General features: G+C 36.2%; 1 protein-coding gene across 3 annotated transcripts in view; it reads left to right on the forward strand.

The window, feature by feature from the left end:
• LOC111054673 overlaps positions 1 to 26,726 on the forward strand; it is a 190,778-nt gene that overhangs the window by 142,463 nt on the left and 21,589 nt on the right. For all 3 annotated transcript variants that reach the window (XM_039420578.1, XM_039420577.1, XM_039420576.1), the window contains exons 6-8: positions 19,251 to 19,363; positions 21,995 to 22,169; positions 26,269 to 26,400. In XM_039420578.1, the coding sequence (XP_039276512.1) occupies positions 19,251 to 19,363; positions 21,995 to 22,169; positions 26,269 to 26,400 (420 nt within the window). The remainder of the gene's footprint in view (positions 1 to 19,250; positions 19,364 to 21,994; positions 22,170 to 26,268; positions 26,401 to 26,726) is intronic.

Genomic DNA, 26,726 nt, shown 5'->3' on the forward strand with positions numbered 1-26,726 from the left:
ATTCAATAATATCAATGTTGCTTAGAACAACAAATATCAGGGTATTATTTATTTATTTATTCATTCATTACAGAACAAAGAAGACTACAGGCCCAAAACAGTCTTTACTATAATTTACAATCGTATTAAGCAAGTTACTAAAAAAATAAAAATAAGGGATACAGTACTACATGCAATTATGAAAATAATGTCTACATGAATCTACCTTTTACAACTCGAATGCAAAGAGATGTCAGGTTCATATCTACTATTTCCCTGTTCTCTGAGTTGACAGAAACGTTATCAATCACGCTTTGTGGTTTGCGCTGAACACTGATCCTTTTGCTGGAAGAGGATCTGTGAGTTTTTACCTGGCTTACCTGAGATGGAGACTGATTGACTGTGACACTATAAATTTTGAAAGTATGAGAACATGCTGTAACAATGCACTGTTTTGACTGTAAGACTGCATGTTTTTCTGATAAAACGAATTGAGAAGCATCTTCAAGTTGAAGTATTTTTCTAAAAAAAAGTGTTATGAGAACTGTTTGATAGAATGCTGTTACTCTTCAGTCAGCTCGGTTAAACCTCTTCAGTATCTTTATCCACCATCCTCTGAAAAGTATTTCAGAGACTTTGACATTGTGTTCCTATGAGCATTCTCTTTTAATAAAAAACAGAGCCTAGTTCGCAGGGCCAGTAAGTGAAGATTGGAGGTTCTTTATCAAGAGTGATGTTAGGAGTCCGGAATAAGACCCACCAGAATTTTTCAAAATATTACAAACAAAATCGCTTCTATTACTTGCATGTACTGAACGTCCACATTATTGAAATCAAACACATTCTACGCAAATATTAACAACGCAATTGAAGAGGATTGCTGATTGTATAATACCAAAAAGGTCATTTTGTTTTTACTTGTCATAGTGATCAATAATGAGAGATTATGAAACCAGTGATAGAGTATAATCTGTATAGTAACTGTATAGTCAGCCATAGTTATTTCAGGAGTGCCCATCTCCCAACGTCAATGATGCACCACTATAAATTCAGAAAAATTCAGCGTCGCCCTCCCACGATAACCAGTCATCAGTAATTGTCTTTTCGAACAATGCTGACTTTTTTGGAATCCCCCAAAATCCAACCCCCCCCCAGAGCTGAGTCTAAACCCCCTCTTCATGTGAGCAAACCTACATGTGGGTTATTTCTATACAGAGCGGGTAGAGTTTGGAACATTACTCTCGAACTAATGCAACTTTTGTAGTGACTTGGCAATATAAATGCTGAACTCGCATGTAGAATCCTCCAACCAAATGAAACCACCAGACGAATGAGATCTCCTAGATTCACAAAGCCAATGCTTAATCCAATTGTAGAGAAGAACTTGTATGGGAACTAGCATCATAGTCATCGGCAGCCCCCAGAGTGAGCCCCTGTTGTGATTATAGTTGATGCACTCGATGGCTGCAATCGCAGGCTAAAACAGTTACAGTTGGCGAATGACCCATTTAGATCATCGCCTGATGCGATTCTCGGATCATTACGTTAACAGTGCTCGGCTAATTACCGTGCAACTCATCTCAAGCCTGGTTCAGTAGTGCAGCGGCCTGCGTCACTACTCGCCGCAATAATGCATGCTCAGTGCAGTCCAGAACCAGCTCTGCATTCAATCTCGTAATTGGTGTATTAGTGCCCATACCCCCACTCCAAATTCCCCCACCCCCCTCACCACCCGACTGAAACATCCCTCCGAATAATTGAGGTAACACTCTACTCGTTCCCTTGCACTTTCTCTTCCCTTGTCCGGTTCGTTTCGTCTCTCTCGGTTCGGTACACTAGCCACTAACACCTGCAAAATACGCTGCTAAACCGCAATAAATCAAGGTGTTCACTATAATAATCGAACTAGAGTGACGACCGCAATATTTGATTGAATTGTAGGCCTGTTACAAGCATAGAAGGTATGAGTCTCTCGGGAGGTGAATTTGGAAAAATTAAAATATGGAAACCATACTAGAAGGAACCTAAGCATAATGTCTTAAGACCTGTGTGACCAATAAGTTTTTAGAGTCGAGAGTCAAGCATTGGCTAACTCTTAAGGTGCGGAAACAATAAGAATATTGAAAGCACCGATATCTCGCCAGAATAGCCTTTACTATAGTTGTTGAACAATCTATAGTATACTAACACGAAACTCAAAGTTGATCGTCAGAACTCAAAGTTGAATCTTAAATTAGATAACTCGAGAGCTTCAAGGGTCAAGAATCAATGGTTGACTCTTAAGGTGCGTACAGACTTTCGCTCTGCTCCGCAACCGAACGTCATTCAAGCAGAGCGATTGATGATCGACCGAGGAGCAAGAGTGGAACGCGATAAGAGCTAACATCTCCCATAACGTTCATGATCGGTGCGAGTGCAGAGCGGGGCGGAGCGATTGCGGAGCGATGGCGGAGCGAGGGCGGAACGAGGGCGGAGCGTGCGCGGAGCGGGTTGGAGGCGCGTATATCTGTAAGCAGCTTTAGGCCTAAAGAGTCAACTCTTGAGCTTTAAAGGTGCGTACAGATATACGCACCTCCAACACCCCCGCGCACGATCCGCACTCGCTCCGCAATCGCTGCGATCATGAACGTTACGGGAGATGTTAGCTCTTCTCGTGTTCCACTCTTGCTCCTCGGTCGATCATCAATCGATCTGCTCGAGTGACGTTCGATTGCGGAGCAAAGCGAAAGTCTGTACGCACCTTAAGAGTCAACCATTGATTCTTGACCCTTAAAGCTCTCGAGTTATCTAATTTAAGATCCAACTTTGAGTTCTGACGATCAACTTTGGGTTTCGTGTTAGTATACTATAGATTGTTTAACAACTATAGTAAAGGCTATTCTGGCGATATATCGGTGCTTTCAATATTCTTATTGTTTCCGATTGGATATTAAGAAATATTGATAAAATGGATATAATGATACTGTATCAAATTCTGATTCAATTTTCGATTACTAAATTCTTATTCAATTTTCTTGAACATAGTCTCATGTAATTGTGGTGATGCATAGCAGTCGTTATTTATTCAGTTTGTTGATTCCTCCTTTTCAACTATTCATTTTCAGTTCTAGCTGATTAAATCCTACATATTTCTGGAAAGGTCTCTAATTCTATTACAGTTATTATGAGAGTTTTTCTAAGCCTATGCTAAATCATAATGTTAATTATATTTCAGAGAGGATAGATGAGAGTTTATATCATACTACCAATGATTATTTTGAATCATTCCATCCTCATTACTCATAGTTTCAATATTCATTCGAAACTCTCATTCAAATCGTCCTTTCAATGCCGTATTCAAGACTATAAACAAAAATTTCTTATCATGGTACATTCAAATACTGGATATTTGGAATACAACTTGTGTCCTCTTCTCAGCCTTCCATTATACAAATTATTATGACTGTGAGCAAATTCGTTTCTACTCTAGAGTATAATGTGTGCGAATTCGCGGTTCGGGTATGGGTTCAGCCAGGTGAATAAGGATGCAGGATGTAGACGCGAAATGTGTTGATCTTGGAACAGCCAACCAGAATCAAGGTGCTCTCCATAAGTTCTCAGTTTTGAATACAAATGTCTTTTATCTGGACAGTTTCTATGCCATTAGCTACCCCAGAACCGGAATTCCCTCTCAACTTCCTCTGCGGTTCCCGCGTCTTGATATATCAGATTGAAAGAAGAAGGAAATCTTACTTCTTACTCAATACAGACGGTATTAAAGAGCTCCTGCAACAACACTGCTAGCGACTCTTTTGTTCAATCTTCAAAACTTCAACAAACAGTTCTGGATCCGTGTGGATTTCTATTTTGGTATTTGAATTCACGTCGATATCTATTTTGGTCGTTATTCTCGTCTTTGGTGTTATTCTGGTACTTGGATTCATGTCGATATCTATTTCGGATAGTTCTCTACAAAACTTTGACACACAGGCCCGGTTGCACAAAAGCCGGTTAAATTTTAACCGTGATTAATTGCACAAGAGCCAATCAGAAATCGTGAGATTAATCACGGTTTAAATACGGCTTTTGTTCAACCGACGCACAGTATTTGGATTCAACATTGATATGTAATTTGGTTTAGCGTTATATTTTGGTTTTTAGCGTTACTTTGATTCATGTTGATATCTATTTCGATCGATATTTTAGTTTATGGTGATATTTTGATTCTTGTCAATATCTAAATAGGTCGATTCTTTTCAAAACTTCGATGCACAGTATTTGGATTCATATAATTTTGTTCAAAAAAGAAGAGATCTTGATGGAGAAGTATAATACAACATTTATTGTTGCATATATTTTTCAACAATAATTTGAGATTGTAAATAATTTCAAAGTATTATGAAAAAATTGCTCTTCCTCTGTAAGTTCTATCTGTCAGACTTCGTGATATTTCTGATGAAATTTGTATCAATCTGAGAAAGAATTGTAGAGAATACTAAGGCTGGGCACACACCGATTAGTCAAGGCAACACTAGTCACGTTTAGTCACAATACTTCACATTGTTGCTTATGGAGAAACTCACACTGAATAGTCATTGCAATTAGGCATGACTCCATAAGCAACTATGTGAAGTAAGTATTGTGACTAAACGTGACTGTCGTGTCTTGACTAATCGGCGTGTGCCCAGCCTAAGGAAGTACCTAGAGCATTGCTTGTTTCTCTCCGTGTACCTATTGAAGGTTTAGGCCTATAGGCCTAACAACAATTCAAAATGATACTCAATCCAGAAATACTCACTCTCGGAAGGAGATAAATGAGCGATAGTCAGATTTCGCTCAACTTTGAAACTATTCAAAGATTATTAACTCGCAAGATAGAGTTCAAGACTCTGAACCACGAAATACCTATTTCGTTACGTTTAAGAAATCGATAACTCAACCTATCGTGGGAAAAATCATTGTTGAGTAGCTATAACCGTTTGTCTCTTGGTTATTAAAGGAACCTTTTGTTGAAAAACATGACCCAGAAGCTTAAAATTGAGGAAAGAAGAAAGTGAGATAGCAATTCATCATTGTCAGAACGTTGAATATTCCAGAATTCTTTATGCTTGCAGCGAAAATAGTGAAGCTGCTCCTCAAACGGTTAATGATCTCAACTAAAGAGATGATGTTGTCCTTGAGAGATGCTCCTCACAAAACGAAATTTCTCCAATACTTCGTTGCAAATACGATTCCTTCACAGCTTGATCAGTAAGTCATTGAATAATGTGAGAAGAAATCACGACAAAAACCTTGTCATAAATTCTTTATCAGCTCCAATATTTTGTATCAATTCAAGACAAAATAGAATAGTTTTATTATTCTTTAATCAGGTACAATAATAATAATTTATGATAGAGCACTCATAGTATACAGTGATTTGGTAGAACGTCGTTTTGATTCCGAATAATATTTGGTAACTCTCTGCAGATAAGACACAGTGTGTCATGTCATATGCAAGCTATTTGAAATCAAAATCATAAAGCCTTATTAATTAATATTTGTCAAAGCCATGGCCGAACCTAACAAATGTTCCAATGTCATAGCTGGAAATGGAATCTCACAAAGCCAGCCGAGTTCCATTGAGCGTCCTTTTTTCATTGAGAAATACATATTTAATATGAAACCGTCATAGCTTTGGAGTTTTCTGCTTTCTCTCGATCATATTTTTCTCATTTTGTGATGGTGAGAGTATGTGAATGTGTGTTGGAAAGTGTGCATACGTAGACACAGTCAGCATCCCTTTAGTCTACCGCATACACAACAGGGAAATATAGTGTAGGACGGAATAAGCCATTTTTCGCTCTCTTCATAATATATTTATTGTTTCCCTACTGAGCTCTGAATACGAAAAGGAAGAGTCAAGAGTCTCTGTCTTTTGTTTTCAACGTTATGATCTTGGCATTGGCAGCCAACCAAGCTCGAATACTCGAAAACGTGAACAATGCTCCTCTGTCAACAATCCTCAAGTGATGAGTGGAAGTAATTCCCCACAATGCTTCAAATACTGCTCACTTTTCCAAGTTACATACATTTCATTTATTTGGATGGTTTCTACCGTATCATGCAGTTACAATCGTGAAAGAATTTTCATTATTCATTTTGAATGTTCAAAGATCATATAGCAATATAATGTTGATAATGTATTCTGTTCTCATGAAAAATGCTTCCAATCCTAAAATTCACATCATTCCAATATTCTTATAAAACTCATACTCAAGAGAACTAATATGGGGCTTGTTTGGAATTTTATCATTGTTAACTTGTGTTGAAATGAAGTGGGCCTTATGAATGAAATTGAATGGAAACGTCGTGACATTTTCAAAATCACTGAGTTATTGGATTAGTATTCCAGATGCTTACTTCAGTATGCTTACACCTTTAACAATTTCTAGTAAACAGTAAACCGAAAGCATGGAAGAAACCCTAATATTTGACATTAGCTTTTGACCAATGAAGGTTGATCTCGACTGTCAATGGCCGACACGCCCAAGTCCAAATACGATCATGAGAACCGTAGAACAACAACAAATGAAGAGAAACTTGGTAACTAACAAAACCTAATGGATAATGTGATTGAATTTAACGTATTTGTAAGTTACTCTTCATTCGTTGTTGTTCAATAGTTATCATGACCAAAAATTGGAATACTTGAGAGTTTCTAGACTAGGCCAATTACAGACGAGCCCAATGGCCAATCGTTGAGCTTTACCCATATTATATGCTGCTACTCAATGTATAAGCTTTCAGTTTACTAGAGATTGATAATGGTATAACAACCGAAACTAGGAACTCAAATTGATTTAATAAGTGAGTTCTTTTAAAAATATCAAGTCGTTTCCATCCCATATAGATACATACCACAACATAAGAGAAAGTGATTGAATAAAGTTTAAGAAAGAAAGTGCGATAGATTTGGTTAAAAGTGCTGACAATATAAACTCTCAGTTCGATATAGGCTTTTAATAGTAGCGTGGTATTTTATCCAAATAATTATAAATCAGTTATTGAATCGATTAAAAATAGAATTCAGAACTAATTTAAAACTTTTGTGTGAAGGTGGATCCTCAATCCTCAACCATATCACGTTCTTCAAATTAATAAGACTTGCTTTAAACCAATGATTTCATTTTACCTTAACCCTCCTAATAAATGGAATCACTCTAACATGAACCTACAGATGGAAATTGATGAGTTTCCAACATTAATATAATTTAGAAATGTGGATGATAATGTCAATATGTCGCATTCCACTAAAAACACCAAATTGAGTTTCTAATAATTGGAACTGTTCAACTTGAGAAATCTGGTGTGGCGCACTCACACAACTTTCCTTGCCGTAATGAAAATTGATCTCGACTGTCAATGGCCGACACGCCCAAGTCCAAAAACGATCATGAGAACCGTAGAACAACAACAGATGGAGAGAAACTTGGTAACTAACAAAACCTAATGGATAATGTGATAAAATTCAACGTATTTGTAAGTTACTCTTCATTCGTTGTTTTCAATAGTTATCTTGACCAAAAATTGGAATACTTGAGCGTTTCTAGACTAGGCCAATCACAGACGAGCCCAATGGCCAATCGTTGAACTTTACCCATATAATAAATTCTGCTGCTCAATGTATAAGCTTTCAGTTTACTAGAGATTGATAATGGTATAACAACCGAAACTAGAAACTCAAATTGATTTAATAAGTGAGTACTTTTGAAAATATCAAGTCGTTTTCATCCCATATAGATACCACATACCACAATATAAGAGAACGTGATTAAATAAAGTTTAAGAAAGAAAGTGCGATAGATTTGGTTTAAAGTGCTGACAATATTAACTCTCAGTTCGATACAGGCTTTTTATAATAGAATAGTATTTTATCCAAAGAATTATAAATCTGTTATTAGATGGATTAAAAAATAGAATTCAGAACTATCTTAAAACTTTTATGTGAAGATGGATCATCAATCCTCAACCATATCACGTTCTCAAATTAATAAGACTTGCTTTAAACCAATGATTTCATTTCACCTCAACCCTAATAATAAATGGAATCACTCTAATGATTCTACAGATGGAAATTGATGAGTTTCCAACATAAATATTATTTAGAAATGTGGATGGTAATGTCAATATGTCGAATTTCACTAAAAACACCAAATTGAGTTTCTATTCATTGGAACTGTACAACTTGAAAACGACGTATAATGTATCTAATTCTCATCAAAATTAGGTGTAAGAATACCCTCATTATAAGGGTTTGGTCATCGTACAGAAATTCATGCTCTTCTCGTACAAAGAGAAAAAGAGCACATATGAGAAAGAGAAAATGATTGTAGTCCCACTGCTTCGATTAGAAATATGCACAAATTTATATCGACACAAAATCCCAGAGATTAAGTAGGCGTCATACTCAACAAAAGAAGTGAATACGATTTTTATGAATCTTTTCACTTTTGACAAAAGAGCACAGGAGAACAGGTTGATGATGTCCCATACTCTATTCAAATCGTTTTCACTGAAGCTGTCAGGTCCACCATTTTCGTTCATTCTGGAAAAAATATGCAATGCTGCCCAGCTTTGAAAAGATTATACGCCAGAGCCAGACATCTTTTGGCTGTGTTTGTGTACACTTTAGGAAATGAGATTGTTTCAAATTTACTTTTGCGCTCGCTGTAGGAACAAAAGAGTCACAATCCGTATGTAATAAATAACTGAAAGAAATGAGGTAACCGTCGTGGGGGGTGGAATGGGAGTGTTGGTGAGGGAAGGGGGTTGCTCGATTGAGAGGGGGATGTTGTCCTCCATGGTTGCAGCTTATGCCTTTCCGTTGCCGACTGGGAATAGAATTTTTATTGCTTTTCGCAGTCGGCCATTGTCCAACTTTCCTCCGCTAACACCGTGATAAATTCCCGGGAAGCAAGTGACACGATTACTAATGAAATCACGGCAAGAAAATATTCGGGAATAAATCAAACGAGGACCTTTGGCCCTTGCAACGCGTCCGTTTTGGCGCCCGATCGATATATACGAGAATGCACTCGAGCGGCCAAAAATAAACTCACAAACCCATACCAATCCCTCACTCACATCCAGAGAGTATCTATCCTATACTGTCTGCTCACATCACAACTCACAGCATGGGCACATGTGTAGTGCAGTGCATCAGTACCCATGAATCATGTAATTAATTTGGAAACGCCACATGACTGGAAAATTTCTGCATACAGTATTTGTTATTTCAGTTGATGAGATGTCACTTTTCTGCTGCTGGAAACAATTCATGTCTGCTGCATGTTTGGCGTTCAACTTTTCTATCCCAGTTTTCATCATGAGCTCGACCGGTAATGTCCAGCGCTTTACATCTAGATTGTAAATTTCTACACAATATATGTTATCAGGGAATAATATCTACCAGGTGAAGCAACGAAGGTTATCAATAATAATTCCATAATCAAATTTGGTCTCACTAAATATTTCAACGTGCCTCGCAAAATTGCATAGCCTAATACAGCCTGGTGAGCCCGGACATGTCATGTACGATGTTATTATTCAAATCAGATTGTTGTCATTAACTTGACAACATATCCTATATTCATGTCACGTTTTTAAACTTCCTAGGTGGATTGATTTCAAAGTGGAAATCGATTTATCAAGTTTTTATCATTGAAGAGTTTTGTAATTTCCTCATAAACCATGTTTTGAGAGTATTTATGATCCACAGGTTAAGATAATTTCATGAGAGTTGTGATTTTAATGTATTTTGGAATGTCACCCAAATCACAATATAAAACCTTTATCTCCAAAACCGTTCTTAGCTTTCTAGATGTTATCCATAATTACAGTAGCTCTCTGTCCAAAATATAACAGGAAAATGGTCGAGAAAGTTTAGTTTAGGACTGTGTAGTTGGGGTGTGATACAATTGGTTTGCGAAATTCCCAGAGCATTACACCATGGATAGCCATAGATCCATAATACTCCATGGTGTTTCTGAAAAATAAATTAGTTTCTCCATTTCATATTCATTCCTGAATCTTAATGGAAAAGTCTATCAATATTTTTGAAAACGTAGTAAAATCATAAAATTGTTTCAAGTCTAATAATAATTGGATCCTCCTCATCTTTGTATTGCCATGGCTGTTCAATCAATTAGAAGATTCACGGAGAATCGATTCTGTTGATAGGAGCGTTTGGGCCCATAAGTTATCAGGAGTGAAAGCCGAGAACATTTTGAAAATTTCAACACAATTTTAGATTTGCAAGGTGAAGTTTGTGTCGGTGTGACAGTGGTAGTGGTAGCAATGAGACAGTGACGACACGCAGGAGGGTCATTGTTCCAAGTTCCCTCGAGCAACTGCTGCTGCTACTGTTGCTGCCGCTACTGTTACCGCTACTGCTGCTACTGTTCTAGGCTCATTCACGGCACTGTGTCAGTTGCTGCTGTCTCCTGCTAAATACACACAGCACAGCAGACTGGGAAGCAGCAAGCTGACTATAGGGGCACAAACTTCCCCATCATCATAAATGTGTACAACCTAATTAAACTTGGAAACTCCTTCGCTGAACTTTCCCCTTCCTCCGCTCTCCTTATCCCTTCCGTATCCTTTCATAACTCGTCGTGTCGACTATTCCTTTCGTCCTATTATTTTCCTAAACTCCAACCTTTGATATCAAGTAACAATAAATGTTTTACAACTGACAAATTACGACGAAAATATAGTTGGCAAGATTCAATAATCAGTGTTTGTTTCTTGTTTGTTATTCCGGGTGTATCTCGCTATGTTTGGAATTCGTATTAGATCAATTCAATTGATGTTTCCTCTGATATTCAAATTAACTCTAATAGAAGGCCTAATTGGTTGTATGAAACTTCCAAGTAAAGCAAGCCGCTAACTCATCATATTGATCTCAGAGGTCTACTAGGTTTCTAAGATGCAAGTAATTTCAAGGCAGTCTTCTGCAGATGTTCTATGAAATAGTTGATTGAAATACAAACATTCAAGAGTTCCAACAGCTTGGAAGTAGTTAAGATTAAAATCAGAAATTAATACTTCAGTAGTTGATAATTGGTTGTATGGACCAATGAAGTACTTTTATTCTATAGTTCGCTATAGTGGTTGTAGTTCTATAATTATTCATCCATGTTCCTTCCATTATTAACAAACTGATAACCTGATAACTCTCAGTTAGTCAGCAAGCTCACTTTGGTGAGTCCGGTCTCACAAGATAACTTATGTCAATCTATCATGCGATAAATTGAAAAATCCAATTAAACAGCCAGGTCACTCGTTATTCATCTTTAAAAGGAATAATGATACCGTGAATATTCACTAATGCAGTTAAGTGAAGATACAAATTTGTAGAAATGAGGTTGAGGACACAAATAGTTTAAATTTGTCCAACTCTCTGAATAATAATATCAAAAATGATAGAATCTCCTGAGAGAACTCATCCGGTGTAGCTAGCACTATAGAATGAAACAAAACAATCTTTGGAATAATAGTTATCTATAACATTCTTATAATGGTATTCTTTGCTTGCACCTTCTGAAAGTTGAATTATTTCTCCGAATTTCAGCATTCCTCCTAAACTCACTTCGAGATCATCTTGAAGCCTCAATTCTGTAGTTTACCATATTAGTGGGTGTTCTCCCTGAAGATTGAAGTGAGCCAAGTTAGCAGACGATTTGAACTCAAAGGCGGGTGCCGATCATCGAATTACTCTTGATGGCGGTTGGTGTTTGATCTGTTGACTCAACCCTTTGATTGACGACGCAGCCTACAGACGCCAAACGAGATCTGTCATTAAACTAGGTCGTGTGTCAAAGTGGCTGGAAATACTTAACTTGTTGTAATGCTTGTGCAAGTGCTTGATGATTGGTCTTTGGCTGAGAAACTCCAAATAGTTTGTTCAGATCTCTTGGCTCAGCACGGTTAACTCTACAACAATGCTGATCAATATCTTACGAAAAGACAATTCCGTTTCTTTCATCTACGTAAATAAAACTAATTTCAATTATCATTTAATTTGTGAGAAATGATAATGCTCTTCACCTGGTGAGGAGATTTCGTTCCATTGCATCATCATAATCTTTCATATTCCATCAACCATTCCACGAGTTTTTCACATGTTTAAAATTGTTGTTGCATCAAAAAAGTCTAATCAATTTGAATGTGAAGAATTGAAAAACTTGCTATGAATATCTTCTGTTTGTAGTACATAAACACATTATTTCATTGATATTGAGAGAACCTTCTACCAATCGAACTGTCAACTTCGGAGCTTCAATGAACCGATAAGTTTGGCCAACTTGTTATGCAATTGCAATGGTTCTCTGGGTTTTCCAATATTCCTTTGTATTTTTACTGGACCCCATCAGACAGTCCAGTACTAAAGTATGTATAGCCGATGGTGATTGTCTGTGAAACGTGAATACTAAAATCCTTTTACTACCCAATATTACTATAGATAATTCTCACTCATTTGTTTCACTAAAACTTTATCAAATATTCAATTAAGAGGAACAATATATGATAATTGTTTATCTGATTATACTAATGTGTATAGTTTCATCAGTAACTGAACTTATGTGGAGAGGGGTGGAGTAAATTGTAGCATTTACTTGTTACTTGTACATTAGGCTACGTTGAAGGTTCAGTGGATCGACTTGAGTGAGAAGTTTGGAGACAACAAAATCCAGGGTTTAGCCTCATGCAGCCAGGCGAGCACACATTTAACTACCAGCTCAGCGATTTCCGTTCACACAAGTTGGTTCATGATGACGTAGAAAGTGAATGTTGCCCTGCGTAGGTTGCGTAGCTTACGCCACGTATGATTGTGTGTGTTGGTGTGTCAGTGAGAGGTGTTGAACGACTGTAGAAGTGCAATCGCTGGCTCACTAATGACCCTGACATCACTTCTCACTTTACTTTTTGTTTCTAACCTAATCTGGCTCTGATTAATGGATGTGCGCTCGGAAGGGTCTCCGCCAACTCAGACGCTCTTTGCTCCACCGGAAACCCTCATACGAAATAGAATATAGCGAGGCAAGGATGAACGGCGCAAACTGCTTATAAAGAGGCAACGAGCTCGTCTAGGAATTGCACAGATAAGGTCTTTTAGGGACTTTCATCGTCGCTTCCTCCATGTAAAACCTGACCGCCTATCACCATTATTCATTTTCGCACATTCATGGACCCTGCCTCGAATTTAGATTCAGTTATCTATTAACTCTTGAATCCAGTACAACGTTGATAAGTTGCAAAAATAGAGCATTCTCATATATTTCAACGTTTTGGAAAGGTCATGTTGAGTCAATGATGTACTAATGTACTCATCAAATTACCATTAGATTTGTCATAGAACATGAACTAAAATAATTAAACATTCATATTGTTTCTTCTCATCAACATGAATTACATGAAAACAATAGTTTCGTCATAAAACCTAGATGCTCTTATGATGCATTGTACTCCGATGTGGAAGTAATGAATGTTTCAAAATACTTGTGTAGGCCTAAATACATTTCAACAGTAAATAAAACCTGATAGTTCTATAGTCCGTGGAAACCTTAGTTTGCAGCATGGGGCTTTATGACCAATGCTAATGTAACAATATAGTAGCACACTTTTGCCGTTTCTATACTGTTTCCATAAAAATGCTTATGGTTTTTAGCTTTTTCTCTCACACAATTATCTCACAGACTTTTTGTATTTTGTAAAATCTAGCAGCACTATACTCCATGAGAGCAATGCTGTAAACTAAGGTTTGCACAGACTATGGAGTATATTATATACAATATCGTTATTCAGTTTGTCTAGGAACTAAGGATAACGAATCTTGAAGGAAAGGATGATTTGTGAAGTATGAATCAATTATTACTGATAGCAATGATAATATTTAATATCACAATGTCACGTGAAAAATGTATCTAAGTATTGACTGTTTTCCAGTATCATTGATTTCATCTACTTGGTAACTCAAGCTTTGGAGAATTAAAGCAGGAAAATATCAAAATTGATAGGAAAGGAGATTGCTAGAAATTTGCATCAAGCTGCTCTTCTTTGCATTATCGTGCGGACCGATCTCTTGACAAAATGAGCTATAACCAGCATCATATTCAAAATTGAATTAGAGCGTTGGATGATAATCACTCAACTTTGCCAGCGATGATGCAACGACAAACATCCTCTCCAAGTGTTGAACTAAGAGAGCAAAAGGCTTAAGACATCCTCGTTGCGAACCATATTTGCATACTTTGCCTTTTGCAGCGGATAGTTGCCAAAGTTGAATATTAGCAGTAAATAACAGTGGGCATGGAGGAAGGAAAGTTGGGGACCGTTGAGAGTGAGCGATTGAGTGAGAGTGGAGACTCGTCGTTGCCTCCGCGGCGGAAACGGCGGCGCTCCGCCACTATCTGATCCATAAATAACTCCCCTGGCCCAGCTGCTAACTTACAATGTTAGCGCGCTACCCGGACCAAATTCCCACAAGGAAATCTCTCATTCCAAATCCTTCCTCTCCCTCTATCAAACCCTCTCCAGTTTAAAAATTTCCAACACCTCCTGCCCGTCATAGCTCACACTAGGCTCAAGTTTACGATTTCCTCTCCCGGCGTAGAACAGGGATTAGGTCCGGGTAGCAAAAACAGAACCATGTTATTAGGCGCAGGAGAATCAACAGGTGTGCTCTTTGCCTTAATTAAGGTCTAACATGTTATCCTGGACTTGGTTATCCTAGTTTCAATGGTTTTAAGAACAATCATGTTATTACAAAAAGCGTAGAGCTTCAAATATCAAATTTCCTATCAGCTGCTTGCATGTTGAGGAATACAAAGTTTATTGATTTGAGATATAAGAGAAAATAAGATTCAATTCTCAATCAGAATTAATAATTGGAACTGTTACATAGGATGCACCTCACATTAATTCAACAGTGGTCCATATGCACCATCCCAGATTAAACGGAGGTTGATTAGCTGCTGGATTAAGCCTTGAATATAAAATAAGTGCGACTATATCTGTATCTTCATGTGAATTTTTATCAGCGTTGAAATTAGATGATGCATCCAGACGTAGATGGTAACATTCCATAGGCAAGTCGTTGCAAGGGTCTACTCAAGAAAATTGATTTAGGAATTATTAATTAACTACGGTTTCATACAAATATGCATGATTTGAACGAATATATTATCCCAAATCAAGGAATAAACTTGAGGTGGCAGTGTTTATTTTCTGTAGCTTATATTACACCCAAAAAAGACTTATGTCAAGTACGTAGCTTTAACAGATTTTCACGTATTTAACAGCTCAAAAACAGGGTGAGACTTTTAGTAGAGAACTAAAAAATTTAGGGGTCAATTCACTGCTAATTTGGGTCAATTCTCTGCACTCGTGTAAGATCGTGGGATAACTAGTGAGTTTAATAAGAGAATTGTGTAGCCTGGTAATATCTAAGATCACCACTGTTATGTTTCAACTTCCAAGGTGTGTAAAATGAAATTAGAAATATTCCCTATTTATTTAGGAAGTTTCAACCAACAGTTGCGGAGATTAAAAGTTATAGTAGGATTGAGTTTGAAGAATAAAAATATGAGTTCTAGAATGAAACAAAGATTAATACTGTACTGATAAGGTTCAAGGACCAAATTCACCAAAACGAAAACTTGGTTTGAGCCAATGTACCTAGAATACCAGGTATTATACTAGAATGTATTCTAGGTACCTTGATTTGAGCTTCAGTTAATTCTAAATGAATAAAAAATCATGTTACAAAACCAATTCAAAATTATATGACTTAGAACCAACTGCCACTCAAACCTAGTTTTCGTTATGGTGAATTTGGGCATACGAATGTAATAGTTATTTGTGCAACTAGTGCGCACCGAAAGAAACATTTATGCCCGAGCCGTAGGCGAGGGCAGAATGGCTTCTTGAGTGCAGCAGAGGAACTTTGTGCACGTATTTACAAAATAGTTTATGAAACGGAATCAGTTTATGCTTCTAGAATTAAATAAAGTTTTTGCAATAAGATACTATCATTTTATTTGGATGAATGAAATACAAATAATGAGATATTATAAACTATTCAAATTCAATTTTCAGAGTATAATAGAATCTAACCTCAAACCTCCTAGTACAGCGTTTATCATGGAACATGTTGGATAAACGGAATCATATTATGCTTTTAGAATTCAATAAAGTATTCTGTAATAATATACTATCATTTTATTTGGATGAATAAAATACAGATAAGATATATATTATAAACTATTCAAATAATTCTATTTTCTGAGTAGGATAGAACTTCTAACCTAAACTTCCGTTGACATTCAGATTGGCCAAATTTCAAGTGTGCTAAAACAGCTGATCAAAAACTTTTCATTCTTTGTGTTTATCATTCAATAATCAAAACATTTATAATAATATCATCTTATTGTCATTTGGAAGAATAAAAAGTATAAACTCAACCTCTTACATAATTGAACATAATCTTTTAGGTTATTTAGACAAATCAGAATAAAAAATAAAAATACTTGGACAATTTCTTGATATTCAGATTACCTCAGATTTGCTAGAGCTATGACCTTCCACTTTTGCTTTCGGAACTGCTTATAATAGACAATTATTCTCATATATATATTGTTTATTTTCCTGTGTGGCGAAAAATAACGTTTTCACCATGGGCAAAAATGTTTTTCCGGCTCTCAATCTTTTCTAGTCCTCGGCCTACGGCCTCGGACCTGAAAACCGATTTCGAGCCAGAAAAGTCCCATTTTCGGCCCTAGGTGCGAAATATACTATTCCCGCACTAGAGCGGAAAAGTGATTCTTTGCGTTCTGTAATCAGTGCAGGAATGGCCACTTTTCAAGGTAACTGTAGGGAAATTAAATTCACAGATCAGTAATCTATTCTCCAAGAAAGGTTCTGTGATTCGACTAATAGAACAAAATAATATAATATTAAGTAATTAGCCACCTACGAAATGGATGTTCATAATAATAATATTGATACAGTTAATGTTATATATGAACAGAGTCCTCGATTGTTTTTTGAATGATATGACTTATAAGATAATGTGAGGCATATTTATGTAAATGTCTTTTTGTGAATGAGTTGTCTTTAGGGATTTTTTATAGTAGCTGCAGAAAGATAGCATGACATCTAATAACTACAACGGATCTAAATATTTTCAAAGTGGATACTGGCCACATCACGTTGACCACATTAGTGTTGAGTATTTGAGTTTGATGACATGAATCACAACATGTTGCAAGACAACAGTGTAATAACTATTACAATTATTGAAATTATTTTAATAACTGCATATGTGTGAGCTGGCTCACATGAATCACAGCATGATGCAAGACACCAGTGTGTTAAAGCTGGTACACATTCACAACAGTAGTCAACATGAATCACAATAACTACAATTTTTTCGAATTGAAAAATTATCTCATGGATAATTCAGTCGTTATCTGAGCCCAATTTGTTCTCCTCCAAATGTATTTTGAGAATGCAAATGACTGCAACTCATCCTGTTCAAATAATTTTGAGAGCAAACTGGGAAATGGGGTTTTGTCAGTGCGCAATGATCGCTAGAAGCGTATCACAATGATCTCTCTAGATGAAGAAATAATTATTGATCGCGAGAATTGAACGGTACCGTAGCGTGAGAGATGGTTTCTGCCAGTGTCATTTTGGCAATGATTAGAATAACGATTTCATAAACATGCATCTGTCACAGAAGCTATCATAGCAGTAAAATGACAATTGTCGCGGTCCGGTCAAATTTAGCTGAAACGATGTTATTTGAGGCTGCTCTGTTACTAGTCCCTCCCAAACGCCCAGCCCAACCTGATAACCAGATTTAAATGTGAAATGATGTGCATCCATATCGGGTTACCTTGACATTATTTATTTGGAAGGGCAACATCATTTTTGTGCATTTATTTCAATTGTACTCAACAACATTTTTAATTGAACAGAAAATTGAAAATGTGGTTAACATTCAAAAAACATTTGATTCACCGTAATTAAACGGATGTTTCACATTCAGATTTCAACATCGTTAAATCGAATATTCTCTATAAGAGCATTATTCTCCATATTTGACTTTTTGTCATCGATAAACTCTTTATTTATTCATTTATTATTTTTTACAATGAAGCATAGATCGGGAGAGAAAAACTAAGAATACCTTGTACTATTTCTCTCTCAAATTTAGGTAGGCTAACATTAAAAGTCCGAAATGGGGTTAGGTCTTCTAGATTTCCACAACATTTCCAGTTCAAAACAGGAAATTAAGGAAGTAAGCAATTGAATCCAAGCAGAGATAACTGGCATTGTGACTTGCATTTCAGATCCAGATAATAATACTATCAAGTTTTGCTGCGTAGACACAAAATTCGAGCAGTGGCAATGTTACTACAGGACTAAAGTTACAGCTCTTCTTTTATTCCTCTCATGTAAGAAGTCTTGTACATTAAGACCAATAAAATATCCAAAAAATAATTAGACCTGTCTCTTGAGACACATTTGATTGCATGTTTATTCATGCAGAATAAGAAAGTAAGGATTTTCATGAATAATTTGGAACATTTGGAGCATTTTTTACCTCGGAGTTAAAACGCTGCACGTCTCTTTCTCTGTCTCTCACCCCTCTTCCAAAGAATTGATTTACCTCTATCAAAGCATTTATTTTTCACCTTGGAACATAGAATAGCACAATTTAAAGTATACTTTTATAGGTAGACAGGGTATACAAATACATACAGTATACAAAGTATACGTTTTCTCTGCTTGGAGTTGAAGCGCAGCAGTCACTCTCGTACTCTCTCTTTCTCTCACACTCTCTCACTCTCATCCACTCCCCCTCTTCCTCAAATCCATCCTGTTGAATCCAAATACCTTAAAAGAGATATAGACCCACAATGCCTATGCCTTCCCATGATAGCTCTTACTTGAAATTGAAGGCTGCCATTGGGGTATTTTAGCACGAGATATTATATCTATATATTTGTAATATTATAGATTACAAAGGCATTGGTATGTAATAATCTTATAGGTTGCCCCCTCAATGACCGATTTCAAGTACGACACTAGCGTTGCATGTGAGTCTATGCATCTTTAAGGTCTTTGGTTGAATCATCATTTTAAAGAAAAGTCCAGTCATTTTGAAATTTGAATAGAGTTTGTTAATGATTTCGAAAAACTTTCTTTTCTACAGAATAATAAATTGAACCATTTTTTCACAGGATAACAGAATACACCGTGAGATCGCAGTTCTTGGCCTATTTCAGTTTCACCTCTGTCAACAGCACTGGAGTTGGATTCCAGCCTATGGGTGGCAGGAGACTGGAACACACTGGTGAGTCTTCAATGGATCTCTATAAACAGATGAGATTTCTCATGGATTTGATCATTATTTATAATTTGTCTAGCATACTAGAATTACTTGAAGTGATTCATAATTTGACTAGTATACTATAATTACTTGAAGTGATTCATAATTTGACTAGCATACTATAGTTACTTGAAGTGGACATTCAAAGTCTTTCGAAGCCATAGAAGACTAGTTTTTCGTTGTCACAAATGAAGTTGATAATTTTTCAACATTATCTCAGGATAGTCTTATTTCTGGCTACCCGAGTCTAATCGATTAATGACATCCCGGAATCACCGTACTCTTTTCACTCCTTAACTTCCTATGAATGAATTGAGTTAATTTTTGTATGTAGTTATCTGTAGTATAATAAAGGAAAGAACTGGCTCATACACGTGCGGGATAGGAGAATTATGTTAGACGTAGCATCACGTCTAAACTACTGGACTGATTAACTTGAAATTGTGCATAAAGATTCTTAATTAACCGAGGATGCTTATAGGCCTATTCTTAATTCTGCAAGATTTCTTCACGTCAAGTTCTCAGTTTGTCAAGTTTTTAAATATGCCCTTTACCTATGAGTTCTAATGAACATGTATGACATAAATATTCCATAACTACATTGTTTTATGCATAGAATATTAGCAAGCTTAGTAAATTCTGCCTACGCTAAAAAGAAAGACCAAACTCGTGTGAGGATCTTAACGTGCGTGGGTCTGTTGTGCTGAACTGGATATTATATTTCTCAAGAGCGTGGAAAATCATATTTTCTCCATTTTCATTTGCAGAGATTTCTTGAAGCCTCTTGAAAGGCACTTGAGCGCCTTTGTCGAGCTCTTCATTAAGTTACTGGCTATTGTACGGTTGCCAGCTTTGTCAGCTAATGATGCTCTTTTCTTCTCCGAGAACGTTTTTTAAACTATCCTCTCACGTCCTCGAAACGCTTTGAGCAATAACAAGTATTCAATTAGTCTATATCCAATTTATCACGAGGCAATAAAAGTGTGCGCTTCATCCCGTTCATATGTCTGTCACTTTTTCAGTTCCATTGTCAGGAACTTTCTCAACCCGGACTGATTGGGAGAGGGTGTCGCACGAGAATTTTCTTGACTTTTCACAAACCATAATGTGTGGAACTGTTTCAATTCCTGAAACTCATTCCAAAATATTGATCATGAAATTACCAAAATAGGAAAATGGGGTTTTCGATTTTCAATGGAAAATCGAATGTTACCTCCTTCATAACTACTTCTAAAAGTTTTTCAACCAGATCACTCCCGTGTTATCGGATGGGCACGTTAAACTGTCGGTCCCGGCTGAAGTATGACAGTCGTAAGGCCCATTGACGGCTCAAATTATATATTCAGGCGGTGGGACCTTCCCGCAAGGGAGTCCCCACCAACAAAAGCCATACGAATTTACTTTTTTTACTACTTCTATTTCTTCAACTTCTTCTGATTCTTTTTCTACTTCTTCTACTTTTCCATAACTAATTTACCATAGTCAAATGTATACCTGTTCCAGAAAAATGTTTCTGAACAATGAATCGAAGAGTAATAATCATGTAGGCCAATAGTTATTAAGACTCATTTGACGGTGAAGTAGTCTCTAGCCATGAATAGTCTTAGAAATGTACATTCTATTGTAGAATAAATCTTAAAGTAGGCTAATCTTGATAGATTATAACATATTTTTTGTTCATTCATTTTTAAAAACTCATTCCAATGCATCTTTGTTTCAATGTTTGTTTCCACCCACTCTACAATAATAAAGTGACTGAAATATTGTAAGAGGCATCATTTGTTATATTGTCAAACAACTAGGATTGTATTTCTCTTACTCTATTCATTTATTGTAAAATTATTACTCCATCCACAAAATACGTCTTAGATTGACATAATATTTCAACCTAGATTGTATGTATTTTTTAAAAGAGCAAACCAATATGGCAACTTCCTTGCTAAGCATAGTGATCCGTTCCGTTTGCCAAGATTGGACGGGAGCTTGACACATTATAGTATTGAAATAGTGCAACAATATGCATTGAAATAGTATTGTCATCTGTACACTCAGCAGCTGGGATTCCTATGAATCGTTGAAATCGACAATCCTAACGATCAGCTGTGCAGTTATACACACATTGATTCTTGGACGTACTTATGAATTCTGTGAGATTGAACGGAACTTGACAAACATTATCTGTTTGACATTCGGACATCATCTGTTTGACTTGATCTATTTAATCCAATAGAATTTATAAGGTCGGTGAGAAATCGTAGGTCCAAAAATCGGTGTGTGTGTAACTAGCATTATTGTGAGCGGCGTGTGTTCGTGCGGTACACACAGCTTTAGAGGTCAATGTATTCCAAACCGTGTAGCAGGGGTGAAAGACCTTGGACGCACCCCTCCTTAAATTTGGAAAAATCAGCCCACACTCGCTCCTCTCCCCATACAAAAAATCTCGTCAGTCTGCATCCAACCCCCCAACTCTGTGGACACCCCTTCTGTGGAGAAATCAATGCACAATGGTTGAGTTTCAATGTCATGAGTGGTTGAGTTTCGCTTTTCCAGTTCTGTGTTTTTCAAGAAAGTAAGTTTTGTTGTTTGTGATTGCAGATTGCGACTGGTTGTACCAGGATTTCCTGTGCAGAGAGCCGGGCTCCTGCAAACTTGCCAGTCCCGGATTTCCCGGTATCTACGCTCCAAGACGCAGATGCCGCTATCACGTCACCATCAGCTCAATGCACACTTGGGTCAGGCTCAAGTTCCTCTCTCTCTATCTACCACACAGGTAATGCTACATCCCTTCCCATTCTATCTCTCCTTCTCTCTACCTTACACAGGTGAGATGAATCTGGAATAGAATGTACATTCGATTTTTTGGGTAAGATCCCATCCGCATTATGAATGTGATTGGAAAGTCACTAGAAAAGTCTCCTCATTCAGACTTGAATTAGAGATTCTACTATTAGTTCCTCAGAAATGATGGAAACTAAGCTTGTTGAACGTAATAAGTTGAGTGAAATTTGAATTTTTAGGTTTTACTATAATTAGAGTGAATCTATTCTTGTAAAGCACGATACAATATAGTTCAATAATGAACTGATAGGTATGATGTCAAATATTGATAATCTGTAAAGTATAGGAAACTAAAAAGCTCTCAAATCTTGACTCCTCTTAACTGGAGAATGAAAAATATTACAAAACCTTGTAAAAATCAGTTCGATATCATATTCATAACAATACATATATTAGAAGATTATTATCAATGCCTGATATCATTCTAATTCATTTATTTCATTCAAAATCACAAATCATTAGTGTAATATATAATATGATTGGGGCATATGATATGACAACAGGCATAGCCCAAAACTGTCTTCTCCCAAATGTTTACAAATAAAAGTTTCAAAAAAGAGTAAGGTTAAGATTTCACTTTTCACTTCAAAAAGTCCAATTTCCATTCAAAATCACAAATCATAAGTATAATATATAATATGATTGGGAGAAGACAACAGGCATAGCCCAAAACTGTCTTCTCCCAAATTTTTACAAATAAAAGTTTCAAAAAAGAGTAAGGTTAAGATTTCACTTTTCACTTCAAAAAGTCCAATTTCCATTCAAAATCACAAATCATAAGTATAATATATAATATGATTGGGAGAAGACAGCAGGCATAGCCCAAAACTGTCTTCTCCCAAATTTTTACAAATAAAAGTTTCAAAAAAGAGTAAGGTTAAGATTTCACTTTTCACTTCAAAAAGTCCAATCTCCACTTCAAAACTATGACTAAACTAAAAAATAAAAAAATCTCAATTTCAATTATGACCCCCATCCAAAGTCAAAAAAGTTTGTGCAAATTAGTATATACTTACATCAGGCTCCACAGATAGAATAAGCACACTAATTCCACTATTATCATATTATTATTATTATGTTCATTTCAATTGTGGGGCTTAATGTTCAGTCCAGTATAGTATATATCTCTCATTTGAGAAAACTCCAAAACTTTTAGGTGAAGCATTAAAGCGTCACAACAATAATATGTTATGTTTATTTTGGTGATACGTTTTTCCACGATAATATAGTTTATTAGTAGGATATTTTTTCATGATATCTTTTGAAACCATACATGGATGAGGAACAATATTGCAGTTGCAGTTCTATATTCTCATTCTGACTGGCAAACTAAAGCAGGCGATGAACATAAGGTTTGCTCACCTTTTCACCCTTTATAGTTCACCCCTGTGAAAAATAAAAACACGAGATTTTTGTGTAGAAAAGCTGACTGTCAGCATATAAAACAGGCGAGGGTTCAGAGGTATTCGACGCGGTAGGAAGAAGGGTTCACGCGATAAATTAGAATTAACGACCTTGTAGGTAGGGTGGTGGTGGAAGGAGGTCTATTCTGATATAGAGCGGGTGTGAGTTGTAGTAACTGCCTGGCCATTCGTTTGGCTGCAGGGTCCCCGGAGTACATCTCCAAGGAGAGTAACGGCCGTTCTCAGAAGAGAGGCAACCGCAACCGCACTAGCAAGAATTGTCTGTCGAGTTGAGTAAAGGAAGACTGCCTGCTTGAAACCTATCAAAGGCGGCAGCTCTCTAATTCCGTTACAGCCAAGTTCGGCAACGGATTAGTTGAGGAGGAAAGGACAGCTCCTGCAGTGGTCCCACAGCTATGTAAATAAGGCACAGACACTGTTTTGTTTTTCGCAGTCCCAGTGGTCCACCCCACCACTCGCTTTCCTTTCCAGTCTTTTTGTCTGTTTTCCCTCTTTTCTATATTGACTCGTGAAAAATGGAGCAGCCTCATTCTCCAAACAAACGCACCGACTTACACGTTTTAAGCTCGCAGCTTTTTAACAGTAGACTACTATTCATTCGAATCAGTTTGCTCATTCTGATTTCAAAACTGTTCTAGCGTTCACTGTTTTTATAATTGTATCTTTGCTGTCTGTAATTGTATCTACCTGTATGCAGGTGGATCGTTGCTCATATTTCATTTATTCTATTATATTAATAGAGCAATTTCTGTATAATTATTTATATATTTGGTTATTTATATGGTTGATATTGGGGCACCGAGCTTCGCTCGTTACTTATTTACTGATAAACAGAACACAATTCTTCAAAATAATTGGGGAAGACTAACAGGTGCAGTCCAAAACCCTGATATTATCAATTTATTCATAAATGGAATGATCATAAAATGAGTGGGAATGAAAAGACAGGCTAAGCTCTTATTATTTCATTTCCGAATTTTGAATATTCACTACAATTTCATGATTAGTTTGGTGCTTGTTAGGGAATAACCTGATAATTCATTTGATTGCAAGTATTTCATTCAATGAAATTTTCTAGCATTTACTGCTGATAGAATGTTTTTTTTTTCTCAATATTTCCATTCGAATATTGTTGTTTGTTCGTGGCAAGAAGCAATTTCAAAATTATTGAAATTGGTCAATATCAGGTAGAGAGGGAGAATAAGGAACAGAACTAAATCACATAAAGTCAATAAGACCTAGTTGAACAGAGATAGGAGGTTGAAAATGGTTGGTTCAGACATTCAGAACAGCACGCAAGTTTGAGTGAATCACCAAGTATTTGAGTACCTCAAATACTGAGAATATTATAATAATTATTAATTACGAGTTAACAAAAACAATTTTCAAATGGAGGGTGAATACGAACGTCTTCATCAATTAATTACAATTGCAATGTGCTCTTTTACTGCGGATACAGCATAAAGTAGGCTATTGAAGGAACTGAAGGCATTTTTATTCAGGACTTTCTCTCAAAAATCGGTAAAAACGGTTTATCGTGGTAGCTCGATTATCCAAAATATCTTTCCAAAAACGGATAAACGAGGTTTAATTGTACTAATTCAAATAACAGGGACTGAGGTCTTTCTCATATTTTACAAAGAAATAATGTAGTCGTTTCCAATAATTTGTCTGAGGAAATAATGATGGAACATGAAATCTTTTTTATGACTGCTGTAAATTATTCAAAGCTTGATTTTCTTGTAGCACGTGATTTGTAAAATCATGTTTTAAGTGCACTTGTAGAATGAGATTCAAACTCAGAATAGCAATCTATTTTGAAGTTAATGACTAGGAACAGATCCTGTAAATTTATTTCTAAGTTTCTGCAAGGCCTTATCTTAACGGCTTGAAAGTATTTGTTTAAAAAACCTCATGTGCATTGACCTGATTCACAGAGAATGGAGATGAGAATGGAGTGTTGCTGTTCACAGTTGTGTTCTGCTTATGTGCGCGTTTAGAAATCTCCTTGAATTGCTCTTTATAGCTTTCCTTTCTATTATCAAGAATCCTTATTCATCACTTCAACTGAAACAAAATGAGAGTCTCTTGGAAGACTATTATAGAGTTAGTTTGTATTTCTAAAATTCCAAGTTTTACTATAGATGTAGGTACAAACTTGAACATTTTGATGTTTCTTTCATTCTCTCCTTCTATCATTTTAATGGATTGTGTACAATTGGATAAATATTAAAGCAGGAAATAAACATCAAAATTGATTGACCAAAGGTCTCCAATGCTTGGATGCATCAATTGAAATGTTAATGTTGATTCTATAGATAAATATTTCGTTGTTGGTAATCCATCTTGTTTTCACTAGAATTATTACTAGTGTATTCTTATAAAACTTTAAAGCGAAAAAACACTCACATTCTTTGGTGTGGCGACGCGTTTCGTGCTGGTGTTGCACATTCTCTAGGAAAACAGAAACTAGAGTATTTAAGGTTTTCCATAATATAAGATAATTATCTAATATGATAAAATTATTTATTTTTCAGCAATAATTAATCAAATGTAACAAGTGACAGTTGTATCTGTATTTCTTTATCCATTTGCTTTCTGTTGCAGTCATTGTAACCAGGACAATGTGAAGATTTACCAAGGTGCAACCAATTCAAGTGCTCTTGTGGCAACACTATGTGGCAATAGAAAAAAGCAGGAATTGAATTTTCCTGGACCAAATCTACTAATTGAGTTTTCGTAAGTACCGTGATCATCACCTCTAAACAAACGCACAAGACCTATTAAATTTCTCAAATATTGCAACTGTATTATTATCCCTCATTATATGATTCCGAAATCTGTGAAATACTAAAAAACGTGTATTTCTACTTTCAATACAGTTAATGATTGATATGTGAATTTGAATTATCATTCATGTTCAATCTGTACTACTAATAATCAATCCTAGTGCTATGAGTGCTATTGTTATGAATAAACTTTCATCGTTATAATTAATTCAATTATAAATTCATTGAATGTGAACGTTTTTCTATCTCAACCCTGTTTTGTCATATTGGATGTGA

The sequence above is a fragment of the Nilaparvata lugens genome, chromosome 2 (assembly GCF_014356525.2).
Source record: "Nilaparvata lugens isolate BPH chromosome 2, ASM1435652v1, whole genome shotgun sequence".
Classification (NCBI taxonomy): Eukaryota; Metazoa; Arthropoda; class Insecta; order Hemiptera; family Delphacidae; genus Nilaparvata; species Nilaparvata lugens.